The sequence below is a fragment of the Rhamphochromis longiceps genome, linkage group LG10, assembly GCF_057381845.1.
Source record: "Rhamphochromis longiceps isolate RC_006_pf linkage group LG10, R_longiceps_female_GT1.1, whole genome shotgun sequence".
In the NCBI taxonomy this organism is placed as follows: Eukaryota; Metazoa; Chordata; class Actinopteri; order Cichliformes; family Cichlidae; genus Rhamphochromis; species Rhamphochromis longiceps.
In genome coordinates, this window is record NC_140566.1 from 20,862,326 (window position 1) to 20,881,843 (window position 19,518).

The 19,518-nt window shown below is 37.2% G+C and overlaps 2 protein-coding genes across 6 annotated transcripts; one reads left to right on the forward strand and one right to left on the reverse strand.

Annotated features, from left to right (window-relative positions):
- Window positions 1-2,118: 2,118 nt before the first annotated feature.
- On the reverse strand, window positions 2,119-15,321 carry nf2b (NF2, moesin-ezrin-radixin like (MERLIN) tumor suppressor b). Its single transcript, XM_085420841.1, has 17 exons — window positions 14,963-15,321; window positions 14,598-14,711; window positions 13,798-13,923; window positions 12,895-13,017; window positions 12,654-12,737; window positions 12,257-12,325; window positions 12,015-12,097; window positions 11,792-11,867; window positions 11,554-11,691; window positions 9,784-9,858; window positions 9,575-9,688; window positions 9,344-9,466; window positions 9,018-9,235; window positions 8,151-8,253; window positions 7,372-7,511; window positions 7,112-7,283; window positions 2,119-5,764 (listed from the first exon to the last, which is right to left on the reverse strand). Exons 2-17 carry the CDS (start codon window positions 14,685-14,687, stop codon window positions 5,717-5,719), a joined length of 1,782 nt encoding a protein of 593 aa, XP_085276967.1. The 5' UTR covers window positions 14,688-14,711; window positions 14,963-15,321; the 3' UTR covers window positions 2,119-5,716.
- Window positions 15,322-15,430: 109 nt separating this feature from the next.
- mettl27 (methyltransferase like 27) lies at window positions 15,431-18,775 on the forward strand. Of its 5 annotated transcripts, none has more exons than XM_085420846.1 (6): window positions 15,431-15,819; window positions 16,206-16,339; window positions 16,833-16,961; window positions 17,195-17,330; window positions 18,109-18,201; window positions 18,315-18,775. In XM_085420846.1, the coding sequence occupies exons 1-6, from the start codon at window positions 15,771-15,773 to the stop codon at window positions 18,515-18,517; spliced, it is 744 nt and encodes a 247-aa protein (XP_085276972.1). In that variant the 5' UTR covers window positions 15,431-15,770; the 3' UTR covers window positions 18,518-18,775. The 5 variants fall into 5 exon arrangements, with proteins under 5 accessions (XP_085276972.1, XP_085276970.1, XP_085276973.1 ...); XM_085420844.1 differs by having other exon boundaries at window positions 15,440-15,819; window positions 18,106-18,201; XM_085420847.1 differs by having other exon boundaries at window positions 15,440-15,719; window positions 18,106-18,201.
- The last annotated feature ends 743 nt before the right edge of the window (window positions 18,776-19,518 follow it).

Genomic DNA, 19,518 nt, shown 5'->3' on the forward strand with positions numbered 1-19,518 from the left:
TATGTCTGCTATAGATCAACTCTCCATGCCCTCTTCGATGTCTATGATACCAGGAAAGTTGTTATTTTTATGATTTCCAAACTGTCTTGTGAATAAATGACTGTGGAAGCAAGTGATTTAGTTCAGCAGTTAGGAAAAGATTCAAGGCCTGATCTCATATACAGTCATAGCTGTGCACATGTTTAACAACACACCATGAAAAGCAGTGAACCTGATACCTTTGCTAGTAACTGAGGGTTATCTGATTTAAGACTAAGAGAAGAACCCTTTTCTTTTGTCTCTCGTTCGAAATATAAAAACAGTGATAAACAATTTTTTAAAAAGTCTTTCCTTGGGTTTAATCAAGCTTTGTTTGATTTGGTTTGTCAGTCAAAAATAAACTCCGTCATGTAGCGCCCTCTGGTGCTGACAAAAATAATTATTTAGTTTACATCCAGGGATTCTTCAGATTAAGACAGACGTTTTTTTTCCTGCTCAACACAAAAACATTTTAAAATATTTGAACACCAAACTTTCACATGCATTCACTTCTACATGCACTAATGTGCACATGAAGTCTTTTACTGACAGAGCTATCATAAAAAACGCGTTCTGTCTGTGTGTTCCTTGATGTGGCTACCAACACAGCTGTGGTTTGTTTTTAAAATTCTAATTCTTATAAATAACACAAATTTAAATCTTCATCACTCTGTTGTCATTAGCATGTGCTGAATTTTATTTAAAAAAAAATCAAAGACAAGTCAGACCCCTTGATTTCTTTGCACTATGTTGAAATGGAAATTAAACATTTGTTGATTTGTTCTGTTGAAGACATCAGTAGAAGCCACAGTCTATGGAAGGATCTCTGCTTTCCCAAAACAGCATCAAGTCAATTTTAAATATTTACACCTTGCACACCTCTGATGGTGTCCTTGAGTGGACTTTGGATGGTACTGTGATGTGACCAAACCATAAAGAAATAATCAAGTAATGTGATTAAAACACTACTACTACTACAGTCACAGAGGTTATTGTACTGCATATATTTTCTCATCTTCATATTGCTACTTTTACTCAAGATAAATAAACACTCCAGATATGACTTCCATCACTTCTCCGTGAAGAAGAGGCAAGGCAAATGGGATCGACGACAAGAAAGACATAGAGCCACTAACTGAAGATTAATGAAAGGAAATCTGCATACACTACTACAATGAGAAGTGATGTATATTTACTAAAATGCTGTATGTGATTAAAATTTGAGATGCGTTTGTTTCTGTAGTTTAAACATCTGCTCTACTTAAATTCAAGATGAAAATTTTCAGCTTAAAATGTATTTACGTTAAATATTTTGATGTAAAGTCTGTTAATCTTACACAATTTAATATTAATGTGTTATATTATACTACTTGTTTATGAGTTGTTAGTAGTTTAAACAAGAAGATATTTGCCTGCATCTTTGCACAATGGTTTTGCTTAAAGAGCTCATTAAAAAAAAAAAAAGGTTCAAAGCAGCATGCCCTTTTTTTCTCCTTTCACTGTTTATGCTCAGATTTATTTTATGTTTGCTGGTTATGTATTCAGATCAACAATCTAAAATCACTCATCTAAAAAGAATACATCACTTACACTTTACATTGCTCAGCAAAAAACTGTAATAAACTCAAAATGAATAATTGAATTTTCTGATCACATTTAGTTTAGCTTGCAGCTCCTACCCATCTCATTGTTATTAACGCTTTCCTCAATAGCCCACAGCTCCAGCACTATATAAGCCCATTATATACACCAGGGGTGTCGAATTAAGGGTGATTAAGGGTGTGCAAAACTGTTGGTTAGGTTTAGAAGATTTTAGTTTGTCTCAAAATACAGGGATTATTAACACAAAACAGTCATGTCTTGGATTATTCTCACCTTCAAATCATCAAGTGTTGCTATACTGTTTCATTACATAAACATCTTTCCATTGTCTTAATTTTTTTTGCTAATATTTGATTGCTGTAATTATGACACTGACAATTTGTCAGTTTCTTTTAAATGCCTTTTTAATTTCATTTTAGCATGGTTTAGCTTTCTGTTTTAACTCGTTTCCAATAAACAAAATAACATAATGCACAGATAATTTCCACACCTGCATCATCAGATCTAGCAAACTTTCATTTATTGTATCACACAGCCTTAGCTGCTTTGAAAGCGCTTCCTCACGCTTAAATTGCTGTGTATATGCCTGACTCATAATCTATGAGAAGACAGATCAGACAGGACAGTCACACTGTTGTATTATCATTGTTATGAAATAATATACACATAATAACTTGGTTACAAATCAATGACAAAACTCATGAAACTGTAACATTTTGTCACTTCAAATTAAACATAACCCAACATTTTTTGATGTGAAATCATTCTTTAACACTGGATTTGAATCTCATTATAGAAAAATAAAAGACTAAATTACAAACACCCGCTCTCCCCCCAATAACAGATATCAAGCAAATGTGACGTTAATTGAGGACTTACAGCACAAATAAATAAGGTAAAAACAGAAAAAACAAAGCACTTAAGAACACTTCAAAGGAAAATACCATTTACACAATACCAAGGTTAGTGTAACGACCCCATGTTGAGCCCATAATTTAATCTCTCTGATAGGCTGGTCAAATAAACAAACACGATCAATGAGTACATCCAGCCGCTGCTTTTTTTCAGAATATAAAAGAAGTCTAAAGATCGCTGCATTAGTCTTCTACATGCGTATTATTATTAAACCTAATTTAAACGCTGTTAGATACCATACTGCATCTTTGGTGGTGGTGACGGTGAAGGCGTGGGGTGTTTAACACTAACCCTGAGAAGTGTGTGATGTGGGGAAAAAAAAAAAAGCCATCCATCTGCCACTCTGTCAAGGAATTAAGAGAAAGATATCAAAGTCACCCTAATACTAAGATCAAAAAGCACAACGACACCAAATAAAATCTTAGTGTCTTAAAGTGTAACAGCAAAAAATAAAATAACATAAAATTAAGGCACATCAGCAGTAAAGTACAAAATATAAAACCTTGAAATGGCAGAGCTCAAGATTTTACAGCATTTCTATTAAACAATACAGGTTCCTGTGTGATGATTTCATTGAAGGCATTTCACAAACCAAGTAAAAGAAACACGTAGGACCACCAAAGGAGTCTCCTGACTTGTAATGCGGCTCAAAGTCTCTTCTGTACATAAATTTATATTTCTGTCCATTTCTTTGTGCTTCAGGTACACTCGGGCAGATTTTTCTTTTCTTAAGTACTTAGAAGTAGGGCTGGGCCATATCATACCGTTCACGGTAATACCGGTGTAATTTTGGGCAACGATAGGAAAATGAAATATCGCGATAGAATATGGGTAAAACGCGCATGCGCAGTGCCTTTGTTTACATACGCACATGGCGGCGACGCAGAATGAGAAGAGCGAAAGTGGATCGTTAAATGAAACGGATGAACCAGAATTGGTTTGTAAAAATGCTGCAACTTCAGTGGTGTGGGACTGGTTTGGCTTTCATCCGTCAGATACACAACAAAGCACTATTTGCGGTAGAGCATGCTAGCGGGCCGTCGTTATTACCGTGTTGTTTGGAAAATACGGCACACTTAAAATCAATCCTTTGATTTTTCTGAAAATCGACAGCGCCCCTCATAATCCTGTGTGCCTTATGTATGAATTCTGGTTGTGTTTACTGACCTCGAAACGATTTTATGTGGTACACGGCGCTCGAAGATCTGTCAAATGTTTTAGTACGACTTTGCTAAGCTATGAACCCGCACTGCTTGATGGATTGTCGGAGCATTACGGCTATCGTAGGCAGGAGCCTCGCGGAGTGATACGTACTGTGCTTCAACATAATATTACCGTATTGTGTGTGTATAACCTCTTTTTAAATTTTGTGGATATTATACATGGTTATGTTGCCGATATGTCGGCCAATTTCCACTGGAAATGCCTTTTGGTTAAACTGTCAGCAAGGAATTTGCATTTGCACTGTTACATTTTTATATAACTTTAATGATACTAACCCCATGTTTGCCTACTGGTGGTGGTCAGAGGGCCCGGTGGCGCCAGTGTCCGGCAGCCTCGCCTCTGTCAGTGCGCCCCAGCGCAGCTGTGGCTACAATGTAGCTTGCCATCGCCAGTGTGTGAATGTGTGTGTGAATGGGTGAATGACTGAATGTAGTGTGAAGCGCTTTGGGGTCCTTAGGGACTAGAAAAGCGCTATACAAATGCAGGCCATTTACCATTTAATGCACATAAAAAGCTGCTTGTTTAAGTGAAAATACATTGATGGGTTTTTTTTGCATTAATAAAGTTGTGGAGTTGTAAAGTATTTTGTCTAGTGTCAATTATATCGTCAGTTATATCGTTATCGCAAATTTTCAAATGTATATCGTGATAAATATTTTTGGTCATATTGCCCTGCTCTACTTAGAAGTACCTAATAAGAACACATACAACAACAGTAGCCAAATATCATTCTCAGTTCAACTCTAATTTATTACATTAATAAAAACCTTTCCATTTTTTCCTCTTTAGCTAATATAACTTAATGTTAATAACAGCGACTGAACATTAAGTTAGCCTAAAGTCAGATTACTGATGTCGACATATCAAATTAAACATGTTTAAAAGACTAAAATAATGTGAAACAACTTTTCACTTGTGGAAAGTTTTTCTCTGTTGCCTTTGTTTTGGCATTTCTTTCACTAAAACATCAACAAAAGTGGACACAAGTCTGGCATTTTATGCATGAATAGGTCAGCGATCTTTGTCAGATCTCCTGAGCCAGACAGTAGGAGCAGAGAAGCATCCACTGGCAGCACCACCATGTATATATGTTCATGCCTTTTAAAACCAGGCATTTTAAGCAAGAGGAGGATCTGAGTGAGTGAGAAACCAGACGCACTACATCCTCGTATGACGGTATTTTGTCAGTCAGAAGGAAACCACACTGTAAATCACATGCATTTTATCATCTGTTACACTCTAAATGGGGACGTTATTTATAAAGCACAAAACAACCTTAGAAGCTAGAGTGAGACCATAACTTCATCACCAAAGTGTTTAGGTAATAAAATAAGATGAGCAGCAAGATTGTTTTTCATAGATTTCTATATATTGGGGCCAGAGCCTTTCGTTTACATACAGTCTACGTTCAGAGTGTTACTGAACAACAGTTGGTAAATCTGAACTCTAACCCATGCCTGAAGAATATCTTGCTTCTGTGGAAGGAACCCTGTTTACGACATTCATCGCAGCTGACATCACAACTGATCTGAACTTTGCCAACGTTGCAGCGTAATTTCTTTTTTAACACAATCCCAGTCTTAAAGTATTTTAAGGCACAAATGGATATCTCGACATTAAGCAGGCATAGTTCTGTATTTGACCACATTACAGCTAAGTATTCATTAAAACCAAACAAAAAGCATGAAATAAAAACTCCTCAGCAACATATCTTGAAGAAGCGCTCATCCAATAATGCACTCTTTCTAGATGCTGACATGCTGCAGGTGTTGCAGGTGGCAAAACTTAATCTAACAGTCTGCGCAGGAAGCCACACAAGTGTTATTAGTTCATTTCAAAGTCTTTCCAAAGAACATAGAGTTTCTGTCTGTTAGCTTCAGTCAGGTAAACGTTAACCAAACAGGCTGAGGAAGCAGAGCGTCACAGCAACTGCTCCCTCAATTTTAAAGGGCCAGGATCACACTTCTTCAAAGAAGGCCATCTGAGACATGTATGCAGAGTTTCTCTGCAAAACAAGAGAAGCATGAGCAATCATGGAGTAATCAGTAATTCTAAAAATACAAATGCAAACATTTTCAAGTATTTCATATTTGCCACATAAATGCTTTTGGCATTACAAAGTATTTACAACAGTAACTATTTACCAAGTCTGCTGATCCGGTATATCCTTAATTTAACTGAATCATCAGTATACGGCTGCATATTACATTCTGCTATCTTCAGGGCTAACTCGGTGAAACAGAAATGCGAGAATTCGAAGTGCAACGGTTTGTGTTACATGTTAAGATGCAATTTGAAATCATTTTCTTCTATGTGGTAAAATATTGACATAACAAAAGCAATTCCTTTGAAGATGTTTTCACATTAGTATAGTCAAAGGATTGAATTTAATATGAAAGAAAGCCAGGACGATGGATAACCTTTGAGTACAGTACCACTCCACTTTAAACCTTATTTGTCATCATTATAACATTTTCTTTAATCTAGACTTTTCTTAAATTCGTGTTCGAGAGATATTGTGGTGCTCTGGTTGTCCTTTGGATAATGAGATCTGAAATTCCAGCAGTGATTCAAGCTCAACAGGACAAACAGTAATTACCAGTGATGCAGTGAGTACACAGGCCAAATAAAAACTGAATTCAACTGAACTGATTGTGGTGGACTGCGTGTTTCTTGTAAACCTAGTTTATGCTGAAGAGTTTTTAAATTAGAACATTTATAAATGTGCTACAAATGAAAACAATCAATGACCTTAGGAGATAATATAAGATAAAAATAAATGATAAACACAATCTGCTTTTTGCATGTTAATGTTAATCTAGAATTTTTGAAATTTTAAGAAATATTACCCCAAAAAATTACATTTTGCACTTAAACTGTCCAAAATTTCATTTTGAATGAAAAGGTTATGTTTGGATATCAGATGTTTGTTCACAACCTGATTAATCTCCTAGGACCTGGCATCCACATATGTGGACATCACATTTTGGGTTATTTAGACCAAAATACTCAATTTTGCTCTACAAGGGCCTGATATCTACTTACGAGGACATTATACTGCTACTGTTCTATCAAAATTTTAAACGAATATCCTCATATGTGGCTCTCATTTTTCTTAAAAACAAAAATAAGGTAAAAAAAAAAAAAATCTGGTAATTCTTTGTTTTTACATTCATCAGGTCCCAATCAGCACAAATATCAAAGAAATTCAAAATGCATGCTGTGGAAGAGTTTGGGTCTTAGGATCATTAGTGGGCGTGAGCTGCAGTTACTGGTTTGGTTATACTAACACTCTGACACATAACTAAGCATCAATAAAACTAATGACATTACATGAATGGCTCATACGTACGTTGCTGTGAGCTATGTAGACGGGCTCTGGGATGTACCCCCTCGCCTCACTGTGCAGGTTGTAGAGACTGGCCTGTTGCTGCTGCTGCTCCTCCAGCTTCAGAGACTCGATCTCAGACTTGAGCTCCTTCAGCTGGTCCTGAAGATGTTTGCTCTTCTCCATGTACTCCAGCCTGTATTTATGCATGCCACAGTATCATCAACAAACAGCCAAACTGTCACTCTAAAGTGCCGTTGCAGGGGATTTAAACCCCAGCTTACCTCTCTCTCTCAATCTCCATAGAGAGCCGTTTCATGTCGGAGTCCTTGAAGTCGAGGCGTGCAGGTGGTGACTCGCAGGCAAAGTCGGCTGCTTCAGGAGGAGCAGGAGGAGCAGGGGGAGCAGAATAAGCTGCTATGAGCTGGAAGACAAGCACACAGATGTCATTTAAGTATAAATATTCACAAAGGTAAAGCACATTACACTTTTAAAATCTGGGGTCACATGAGGGCAAAAAACCAAAATAATTCACTGAATTATCATTATCAGAACATTCAGTTTTGTGTGTAATACCACTGCTATTTGAAATCCCTCATTTTGAGGAATAACACATAAAAGCATACAGCTTTCTCTATCTAACTTGGTTACTAACAAAGTCCATTTATAGTGAATGATATAAAACACATTAATGTTTTGTGGGTTTTTTCTCGTCAATTATCCACACTAATAAATATAAATCTGCAATACTAGTAACACCCACAGATTTCGCACCTCTTCTCTTGCCATTAAAAACATTCTGGGAGACATGAAATCGCTAACTTCAAGAAATAAATGAGGGAAGTTATAGAACAATGATAATCCTCCCTAAAAAAATAACTTTGAAGATCTCAAATTGATGGTCCATATTAAGCTCATAAATTACCTAGAGCAGCTAATCAATGGCCTTTGCAGCGTAATAACACGGAGATCAGAGCTTTTATAATGAAAACAAACTCCTTCAATCTACAAAAGAAATCCAGGCATCACAGAGATCAGAGAAGCAGTAGTGTGATCAACGTACAGGGTAGGTTGTTTTGGTGATCTCCAGCAGCTTCTGCTTGGCTCTCCTCTCAGCATCCTTTGCCTCAGTCAGGTCCTGTTTCAGGTGATCAGCTTCCTTCAACCTGGAATCAAAGATTTAGTCAGTTCAACTAAGAGTAAAGTAAATACATGTGATTATTATCAGAGCAGTACTTTTTTCTTTTCTTTTTACAACTTATTCTGAAACAAAAGGAACACAAATGAAGCATTATAGGCTTCTTATCAAAGACATGAAGATCATCATGTGTCTCTCGATGACATGACAATTGGGGGGCTTTTATCCTCCTATCGAAGTGATTTGCAGACCTATTTATGCATAGCACAGTTAGCACATTTATATATAGCAGTTTAGGTTTAGGTTGAGTTTAGGTGATTTCAGTAATTAAGTTTAAGGGATCATGTGCCTTTGAGTTTAACAATCCATGTTTAAACCCAGCCTTAATGTTATAACAGAATCAAGATAATGACAGAGCAACAGACCCAGTTTTTCTAACACATTCATTTTAGAAGTGAACCCCAATGCTGTTGGTGGTTGAGGAGGAATGCTGGGTTTTGAGAGGGAAGAAAACTGGATGGAATCAAAAGCATATCTCGGGTTTCCTGCATCTTTTTTTTTACTCATTTTGAAAATAGAATAAGTGGAAAACTCTTTTTAAAATTACCACCACATGCCAGCTTCGGCTAAATCTTTGCAGGTTTATGTGAAATATTTTTAGAGGACTTTTATTAATAGTGTTTCATTTATTTAGTTACCAGTTGATAAATGTTATGCACGGACAAAAGTTATAAGGGGATTAAATTTTAACTAATGAAAATATCTCAAATAAAAACTCAAATGATTTCAGACCTCCGCTCAGACTGCTCCACCAGTTTTACAGCCAGCTGCTCCGCCTCCCTCATCTTCTGCTCCATGAGCCTCTTCTCCTCCTTGGTCTTCATGGCTGTGACCTCTAACCTCTGCCTCTCTTGCTCAGCTTCTGCAGCTTTGTGGGCCAACAGCTTCGCTTCTTCCTCAGCAATCTGAGCTTTCTCTGCCAGCAGGTCTGCTGTCTCCTCAGATCGCAGCTGGACAAAATTTATTTAACATTTAATCCAAATTTTTACAAAGTTGCATAAGATAAACTCTGAAAATCCAACAGTTATCTCAGGTACCGTAAATGACAATATTCTCACCAGTGCCTCATTAGCCAGTCGTGCCTCATCCTGCAGCTGGAACAGCCTTCTTTCCATTTCCTCTTTTGCCCGTTCCGCTTCCTCCCTCATCTGTTTCTCCCGTGCCAGGATCTGGCGCTCCATCTACATGGCGGACCATTTAAAGTTTGTTAACCACAATAAAAGATTTATGATGGATCACTGTGAGCATCCTATCTAATGTGATGTTCCAATGGAGTTGAGACCACAGACCTTCTTGCGGGCCTTTTCCTCTTTGGCTTGAGCTTTCATCTGCTGCACTTCAATTGAGTCCACCTTCCTCCTCCTCATAAACAAATCATGATTCCCAATGCACAACTGCAGGATCTAAGGAGTCAGGTGAAACATAATCAGCACAAACTTACGACATACAACATTTAACCTTTAAGTAGATGACATCACAAACACAGAGGCAAACCAACCAGCTTGTTGACACGCAGCTGAGATGAGTAGAACTTGAAAACATCTTTCTTCTTGTCCAGAGGTTTGATTGTGAACTGGAACAACATGAAAACAGAAAAACAAAACAAAACATGCAGATTAACCGAGAGCACAGTTTACAACAGATCAATATGAAAGAAAATATGACACTGAAAGAAAGCAGTTTCCAATACACAGCTGTAAGGCTGTAATAATATAACAAAAAGGCAGTTCAAAATCAAAACCAAATGTCACACAGGCACGTTTGTTAACATACAACTTAAGATGTACATGGAAAATGTTACAAAAATATAAATAAGAAAAGTTAATTATCTGCATATATTAAATAACAATGCCCCTTAAATAAAATGTTATTTTCTTGCATACCAAAGACTCACATTTGTGCAATCAAGAAAATGCAACGCTTGCATGCAAAAGTATGAAATGGAATAAAATGAGGAAAATTCTATCCCTTTTTCTAGCCAGTGAGTTTCTTTGTAAAAACTGGGAATAATTATAAAGATATATACATATAGATATAGATATATAAAAAACAACAACAACAAAACAGAGCAAGATGCCCTGTGACAGGTTACATTGTTAAGCTGTAACTGAAAAGCTTTTCAGAAGGGTGTGTGGTAGCTGACACACAAAGATAATTTTTGGCCAGGCAGTTCATTGCTGGATAGCCAACTTTATGTTCCTTCCACCATTTGAGAGAATCAGCATCACAGTCTATGTTCCAAGAAGCTTGCCAGTGATCTTTTCTTTTTAGTCGAATGTGCTACGGCTGCTCATCCGAGTATAATTTTAATGAAACATAAACAACATTGTCTCATCCCGCATCCTTTTTAATATGTCTTAAAAACTCAATATATTGTCCAGACTTACACTCAGCTAGTATTTAACGAGTGTTTCCAGGAAATCTGGTATATTTGCACAAACTATGGTTGAAAAGAAAAGGAAAATATTAAAATTAAGTGAATGTCTCTATTTAAAAAAATAAATAAATCATGATGTGATATTATAGAAATCTGTTCACTACTTTTATTACAAATTATAGCAGTAAGGAAGCTGACTAAATATTAACTGATAATTTATGGCAAAGGGGTGGGATTAAATAAGCGTTTACTTCTTCCCACTCCGTTTCAACATGTAAATTAATCAGAACGGTAGCTATATTGAAATGTATTGATTTTTTTTTGTATATTATTATTTTTTCTTTCTTATTTTCTTTTCTAAATGTACCTGTATATTGTTTACATGTTTGAAATAAATTATGAATCAAAGTGTCTGTTAGGACCCAAAACAAATTGCAAGAGGGTTTCTAGTGCAGCAAACCTTGTAACGGAATTCATATAGTAACAGCCAGCAACCCATGGAGGTTGCTGGCTGTTACTCACTGTTGATCACTTTCACTGTTACTGAATCTGTACTCACCAACTCTTGCCTAGGCCAGAATGACTGGATGACATTAAAATGTTGAAAATACAAATTTGTTGGAATAGGACCAAAGATGTGGAATACAATCCAAGCGTGCCCATGAATGCTGCATTTATGTTTTTAATGGATTCTCAGATACACAGACACAGTAATACAAAACAGCCATTTAAAAATACCCACAAGTGTTTCAATTCAGGTGGCAGGAACGTAATGAGAGGCAAAAAAATTGCAGACAAAATATATCAATCTAAGAGTATTTTAAGCATATTATTTTGGATGTGAGCATTATGCCCAGTTTGTCTGCAGGACAGCCCACTCCTTGCCCTTACCTCCTTTTCACTATAGGAGATATTACGGATGCCGCTCCAAGGAAAGGACTTGTTAGGGGCGAGTTTGCTGTTGGGGCTGTAGATGTGAAGACCCTGGGCATCAACTCCAAGTAGGAGGTTTGTGTCCCTCTTATTTTGCTGCCAATATATGTAGAAACACAAATGTTAACCCAAGAGACAGCAAAGTTAAATGTCAGATTCAAAAATGTGAAATCAAGTCATACTAATTCACACTCACAGTAATTTCAAAGTAGCTGACACCATACATCTCAAGATCCTGAGCAATCTTTAGGTATTCCATCTCAGCTTCATCTCTATATGGACGATGTGAAAATAAGAAAGGGGATCACACAATGATACACCGATTACACTTAAACTACATGATCTCGTGCAATCTTTTGCTAAAGGTGTTAATAAGTCTTCACATGCTGGTCTTCAGCAGCCCCCTGGGTCAGCTGTACCTGGCGAGGCCTCTGTGCTCGGCATACCAAGCTGTGATCTTCTCCTCCCACATGTCTGCTGTCATTTGGTACTGCATCACAACCTGGGATAAAGACACAGGATCACAGGGAAAATGTTAATACACTGAATGCACAGATGGTGTCTGACAAACTCGGCCAGAAATGACTGCTAACAAAAGAAAATAATTCTGGGAAGCACCAGTTTTCATAGGTCAAATCTGCACAGAGACCTGTATACTTACTGTTTTTGGCAAAAGCTCATCTTGTGCCAGGAAGCCTGGTTTATGGAAGTTTGTATCAAAGTCTCCATACTGAAAGGGAAACAACAGTAAACAACAAATCAAACATTAATGACACACAGAGGAAAATATTTATTCAGAGTTTGGTTGAATAACATAGGTCATTAGGATCTGTGCAGTAAATAAGTTGCCCTTTATCAAATTTTAGCCCTTTTGTATCTCATGAATGCACTGCTCTTCATGCTGTCCATATAACTAATCTGCATTATATTGATTTTGTTTCATATTTGCATGATGGTCTCCAGCAGCAAATGTACTCCAGGAGACTAATTATTTTCAGATAAAAGAAGGCCGAGCAACTGCTGGTTTAGTGAGAATTTGACCCTCCAAATTTTCTTACCTTAGCTTGGACGGCATATGATGCCAACAGAACTGAAGCTTCAGGGGAGCAGAATATCTCTTCATCTAATATCTGTTTTTTTACCTAAACAAGAGTTTGACAACATGTGTGAACATGTACTGAGCTACATAAAAGCTTCTTAGACGTGAGGTAAATGCTACACACAGGTCGAGTTAAAATTCAAAATAAACTAAAAGAAAGAAATTCACCTAAAGGTTTCACCACAAAGTTATCAGAGTACCTGTAAGAAGAAGAGGTGTTGAGTTATTTCTTGAACCAGCTCTTCTTCTACTTTTTCCGGGAAAAATTTAGCAAGGAAATTAAATGTTATGGGAGAGTCCTTAGGAACCTCCTGGTCCAAGACCTTGATGAAAGATGAAAAGGAAAAGTTATTATATTGTGTTTATACAACCATTCAAAAAAAGTTGGGGTATTGGGCAGAATACAGTGATCTGCAGATCCTATAAAGCCATATACGTTTTACAGAAGAACATAGAAAACATCATGTTCCATTCCACGGAAAACAAATTTCTCAACTCATTTAGAATTTCTCTCTTCCAGCATGAAGAAATATTTGCACGCTGAAATACAACGCTGACTGATCTAGCCAATATAAATGTCTTATTTAAGCAACCTGTATAACCTTCCAAATATCCAGGTGACCTCTTTTTCCGGGAAAGCCTTCCATAATTCCATACTTCATAGTAGAGTCCAGGTACTGCCTGGCTGCAGTTCACCAGCTGAAATCATTTGGTACTCCATGGTACAAAAAAATACGAAAAAGCTAGAATATTAACTAGAATATTAACTCTGACAAGAACGGGACAACATTCATCTCCCAGAAATCCAGCAGCGGCTCTCTTCCTTTTCCAGATTTTTACAGGCTGGTATTAAAAGAATAGTGCATGCTTCACAGTGGTAAACATGACCCTGTCCCAACTTTCCTAAAATGGGACATTTTTGCCGTTCAAAGATTTTATATGCATTTATAGTCTATTGTGAATAACATGTGGCTCTATGAGGTCTGTAAATTATTGCGCCATGTTTTTATTGACATTTTACACTCTTTTTTTTTTAATTGGGGGTTTATTTGTTTATTTTTGGATCTCAGAGCCAATCTCCTTAGAATTATTCCTTCACTTACCCGCTTGTCTGGTTTTAGCCAGGCATAGGTATCCTTTACTGTGTACCTAAGTCCAAAAAACCAGGTCTCCCTCAAACCAACAGTTCGACATACCAGGTCAAAGAGGTCTTTACCTTTCCACTTGACCTGAAAAGAAAAGAGTTAGAAAGATATGAGCAAGTGAAAATGCTCAAAGCAAGGGTATTTGCAGCTGGAGCCCTTTAACTGTCCTGTCTCAATATAAAGAAAAATGTAAGAATAATTATTATAAGAATGTTTCAATCCTGGTGTACTGGCAGGGCTCCCTGCAGTGTGTTATAGTGTAGGTGGGACACATCCCCAAGAATCTAATGTATCCTGTGAAATGTAATCTTTCACAGGACAAAAATGAGCTGTGGTTTAAAAAGATAACATATCAATGTTTGTGGGGGGAAAGCAGTGGTATTATTTCACACAGCAGAGGCCCCACATGAGTATAGCCATTGTTGACTGTCATTTACTTGCTCAATCAATCACAAGATAACGTGTGTCAGGATCTATAACTGCTGCTGATAAACTATCTCCTGGGTAAACCCACACATGAGGTTGCATGACATGCGTCTTAGATTACAGCAGTGCCCTTCACGTTTAAAACCAGTGAAAGGCCTCGTACAATTTTGCCCAATTTAACTTTTGCAAGGTGTGATGCATGGACTTTTCAAGCAATTCTTTACTGTTAATCTGGGGGTTCATTTTAAATGAGCCAAAGATTATATATAAAAATGTAATCACAGTTAATTATTATACTTCGACATATCATACAGGCTCGCATATATCCATACCTCGCAGCTAAACTCCATTTCAGCATCCATAGTGATAACTTTGACTTTAAAAGTCTTTGGCTGCTTCTTCTTTAATCCCAGGATAGACATTTTGAAGACGTTTCGGTCAAAAAGCTGTGGAAAAAAATTAACACAACAGATTATAGAGCTACAAATTACATTTAACAAGTGATACGATGAACCAACTCATGACTTAAGTAGCATGTTTTTAATGTAATTTACGGTGTTAAGCGCATGGAAGGAACTGCTTCTTGATCATGTTCTCTTTAGCATCCAAACGATAATTTAGTTTTTCCAGCGGTTTTAGAGATACGAAAAAAATTAATCAAAACAACATGCATTAAAAAGTTAGATGGGGCCATTACCGCTTAATAAAGTTTGAAACTTCTGGTGTCCAACAACTCTGAGAAGAGGCAGGGCTTTTGTGTGGGGAGAGCAATGCTAGGCTAACATTTACTACAACAAACAGCAGTTAGCTTCCCAGCTATGCCACGAAAACCGAGCAAAAAAAGTTGTAGAAAGAGCGAAACTTTTGAGAAACTCCCATGATGAAATACATCTAATTAAGCGAAATTCAGATGTTAAAGCTGATTCAAATAACACTTGGGAACAACTGTGCTAACTCTCTCGATTTTAGGTGGGTTAGCTTTCTGTTAAAATCTAGGACGACTTTCCAGAAGATTTTTGTTTTGATTCCCAAACACTCTACAGGTGGGAACACGAATAGCAACTGTGGATAACGCTACTGCGCATGAGCAAGCGCGAGTTCAAAGGCCTCCTTCGGTGGTTGTTGGGAAATTCTGGTTCCAGGCGTGGTGTGTGGCCGTGAATGCAGCAGCTAGCAAAGATCACATACTATAAAATAAAATGTATAGGAAAGAAAATAATTTGAAAGAATGTAAACGCCTCTTTATGGCGGAAAAAGAGCAGAGAAAGCTGCCTCTTTACCTGAAAGACTTTACTGAGGGAATAGCGTGCCCGCTCTTTTATACAGTCATTGGTTGCTTCCTGGTGTTGCTGCACAGGCTCTCGGTGTCCCCGATTCAGTTTGCAGCAGTAGTCCTGTCTTTATTGTTGGAGTGTGAACGGAGAAAGAAGAAAGATCCAGGGAGACGACCGCTGGTAAACTGGCGCCCTGTCTCTGTATCTTGACACGTATACATACATATATGTATGTATGTAGCAGATTGTGTCTTCTACAACCGTAAAAGAAATCAGACGAGTGAGTGTTCAAGCCGAAAGAGCCCGTGTTATTTACTACATTGCAGAAGTTATAATAATACAATAAAAATAATAATGATAATAATGTGCAGCTGTTGTGTTAATTGATTAATGATTCAGTCTATTCAGACAAACGTATGCTGGTTTTAGTTTCCAAAACTGTTCATTTTTGCTCTTTAATTAGGCTAATGTGAAAGTAGTCAACAGATCTGTTGAGTAGATGAACAAATTAAATTTATGATGACTGGCAGAGCAATTAAAATCTCAAAACCAAAAATTTAATTTGCTAGAAAATGAACCAAAGAATGTACGCTGCCTGTATATTAAGACTTTATCTTACATTACTGGTTGTTATGATTTTGCTTGACTATGTTTGTTTCTTCTCAGCAGGTGTGTATATAATGTCAGCTGTGGCTAACACATTTGAAAATGTGAAAGCAGTTATTCTATCAGCCCATAAAAACACAACATCAAGGGACAAGGTCTCCTTTTACAACTCCTGGGCAGAGAACTATGATCAGGTGAGATAACCTTACCTTTTATATTTTACTAATACTTGCTGATTTTTATTATTAGCCACATCACTGCCTATATGGCTTGTTTTTCTATTCTAGTTCCTTGTAGTTTACATGCTTAAATGTTATCTGTATTGTTATAATTTTAGGCACTAGTGTTACATTTGTCACTCTGTTGTTTTGTATGGTATAACCTTTAGTCTACTGTAATTTTTTAGCAATGTTTGACACGTACTAATCTTTTGGATGGATATGTAATGGATAATAGTGAAAATATTGGTACTTTTTTCCAGGTCAATAAAATAAATTGTTAGCACAGTGCAATTTTATTATAAGAAGAATATGCATCTGAAAATACAATGTTGTGAAATTTATCGTTACATATGTAATATAAAGTAAAAGAGTACAAATTACAGTTCTATAGGATTTATCTGATGGAACAATGTTATGTATGTGTTTCATACATAATTAATGGGTAACTGTTCATGTTTTTGAGTAGGATGTGGCTGTCCTGGATTACCGTGCACCAACTCTGGCAGCAAACTGCATCTCTTCCCATTTCAGTGGAGATCGTGAAGGTGCCGTCGTATTGGATGTGGCCTGTGGTACAGGACTGGTGGCCACACAGGTAAAATAGAAAAAGAACACATGGCCTCAGGGAGAAACTGTAAATCTGCAGTCTTAATGAAGTGATTTGCAATTTAATATCTGACAAATCCTTTTTTGAAAACATTGTTGATATTTGATCTTTTTCAGTCTTAATAAATGTCTAGAAATTTCTTATAATGTAGTGACCTTTTCTTTCTTGATTCTACAACTTAATAACTATGTGTCTGATAACAACCTAAACATGTTGCACAGTTGAAGAAACTTGGATTTGGAAAGTTTGTGGGGGTAGATGGAAGCAAAGCTATGTTGGAGTTGGCAAGACAGAGCGGGTTGTACCAGGATTCGAAGCAGATCATGCTGGGAGAGGAGCCACTGCCTATCCAGTGGGGTATTTAAAGCTTTATTATTATTTTATCCAAGTCATTAATTACTGTGTAATTAAATTTTCGGTTCTCAGGTAAGATGCTTTTAATTAGTGCTTGTGTGTCTCTATTTTTCAGAGCTATTTTAAAATTATCGCATTTCAAGTGATTGTTTTCACGTTTTTTTATTGTTATGAAATCTAAAATCATAATTTTAAAAAGTAAAAGAATTACTGTTATTGTCATATGATATTATTTATCTTTATATTTTATACAACAACTGTTATTGCTTTCCTATGTCATTGTCATTCTCTGTACTCATATTAGGAAATTGTCCTTATTTCTGCTCAAGGTAATTTTTATATGTTGTTAAATTATAAATTTAATTGGCTCAAGAGTTGGCAGTTCATCCTGTAATCGGAAGGTTGCCGGTTCGAGCCCCGGCTCTGACAGTCTCGGTCGTTGTGTCCTTGGGCAAGACACTTCACCCGTTGCCTACTGGTGGTGGTCAGAGGGCCCAGTGGCACCAGTGTCCGGCAGCCTCGCTTCTGTCAGTGCGCCCCAGGGCAGCTGTGGCTACAATATAGCTTGTCATCACCAGTGTGTAAATGTGTGTGAATGGGTGGATGACTGAATGTAGTGTAAAGCGCTTTGGGGTCCATAGGGACTAAGTAAAGCGCTATACAAATACAGGCCACTTACCATTTATAAGGACATGCTTTCATGTTAAAAGATTATGCCCATGTTTTAAGTCCAAGCCTTATCCTTAAAGCACTAATTCCCCTTTTCTACCTTTTGCAGTAGATTCGTTTGATGTGGTTGTGATTGTTGGAGGACTAAGTTTTGGTCATGTCCCTCCTGCTGTGGTCAGAGATCTGTGCAAGTCCACCAAACCAGGTGTGAATATGTTTTTGTTGTTGTTGTTCCAGTGCTGTCTCACCTACAGTTTCCCATCACTTTACTGAAGATGAGCTCTCATCACTTACTGCACTATCATCTCTTTCCACCAGGTGGCTACATTTGCATGACTACCAGAAGTAACCAGGACAATCTGGAGTACAAAGGCTTTCTTGACTCTGAGCTCAGGCAGATGGAGAACGAGGGGCTTTGGACTTGTGTGGAGGTCACAGAGGTGGAAAACTGGGAGAGAGCTGTGTCGGAGCACGAGGATGGCTACATATCTGGCGCTGTATATCTCTACAAGAAACTATAATTATACATATATCACAAAAGTGTATGGTGGTTTAAAATCACACCAGCAAAGGTGCAAAATAGACTTATTAGAGAAGAAACAAAAACTGGATAAAATTGACGTAAGATTAAAAAGGAAGGCTTGATTTTTGCATTTGCAGAATTAAGTAGGCTCAAAGATGGAAAGCTGCTTTCAACCAAATGAGTATCTTGCAACTGAGTAACAGGTTTTTCCTTATTGAAAGTAAATGAACCATTTTCTAAATAAGTGGTTGTATAACTTGCGTCTGTAACTGTGTCTCTTGTGCATTAATATCTGCCATCCACTAATAAGTGAGTTTATGAGGTTACATTTTCTAATTCAGTGATTCAGTTGGCTCAGATGTTAGGTTATCCCCTTTGTGCTTAAAACTTTATTAACTTTATTTGCTATTTGTTTTAAATTTTAAAACTAATCAAGTCGATGAGAAATTGGACAATTATGCTTCTGTACACCACCACAGTGGATTTTATGTTAAGCAACCAAGATGAAGTGTAGATGTTTTACCAATGACATACAACCAGTGTTCATATCCTTGTGAGACCCAGCCTATCCATCTGTTCCATTCCATTCATCCAGTAGTGGACACAAATCACAAAAAAAGTTAAACTAAACCTTTTTTTTCCTCCTTTCCTCCTTTCTTTTTTATCCTCCTCCTCTGGAGGATAAAACATGGATTCTTCAGACCCGATTCTTAGTCTAGAAAGCTAGAAAGACTTAATTTCATTCACCCAAGGACTAACAATATATTTAAATGTTCTTTTCAAATGTTACATTGTATTAGACTAAAGACAAACAAAAGAATGCAATAAAAATGTAAGTGTGAGCCTAGAGTGTATGAATTGTCTATAGAACAAAAAAAAAAAAAAGACATGCAGGCATCCATCACACACAGAGAGGAGGGACAGGCAGAAGGTGGGGGAGCCAGAGACGAAGAAAAGGACAACAGGTGGCAGTGTAAGCAAGCTCGAACCATACCACAT

Bases quoted from the DNA above. Each gene is read 5' to 3' on its own strand.
- nf2b (XM_085420841.1), bottom strand. From the start codon at position 14,687: ATGTCTATCCTGGGATTAAAGAAGAAGCAGCCAAAGACTTTTAAAGTC. The intron at 12,326-12,653 runs GTAAGAAAATTT...TTTCCCTTTCAG, and splicing joins CATATGCCGTCCAAGCTAAG to TATGGAGACTTTGATACAAA. The intron at 7,512-8,150 runs GTACGTTGATCA...CTTGTCTTCCAG, and splicing joins TCACCAAAACAACCTACCCT to CTCATAGCAGCTTATTCTGC.
- mettl27 (XM_085420844.1), top strand. From the start codon at position 15,771: ATGTATGTAGCAGATTGTGTCTTCTACAACCGTAAAAGAAATCAGACG. The intron at 15,820-16,205 runs GTGAGTGTTCAA...GTTTCTTCTCAG, and splicing joins CCGTAAAAGAAATCAGACGA to CAGGTGTGTATATAATGTCA. The intron at 16,340-16,832 runs GTGAGATAACCT...GTTTTTGAGTAG, and splicing joins GGGCAGAGAACTATGATCAG to GATGTGGCTGTCCTGGATTA.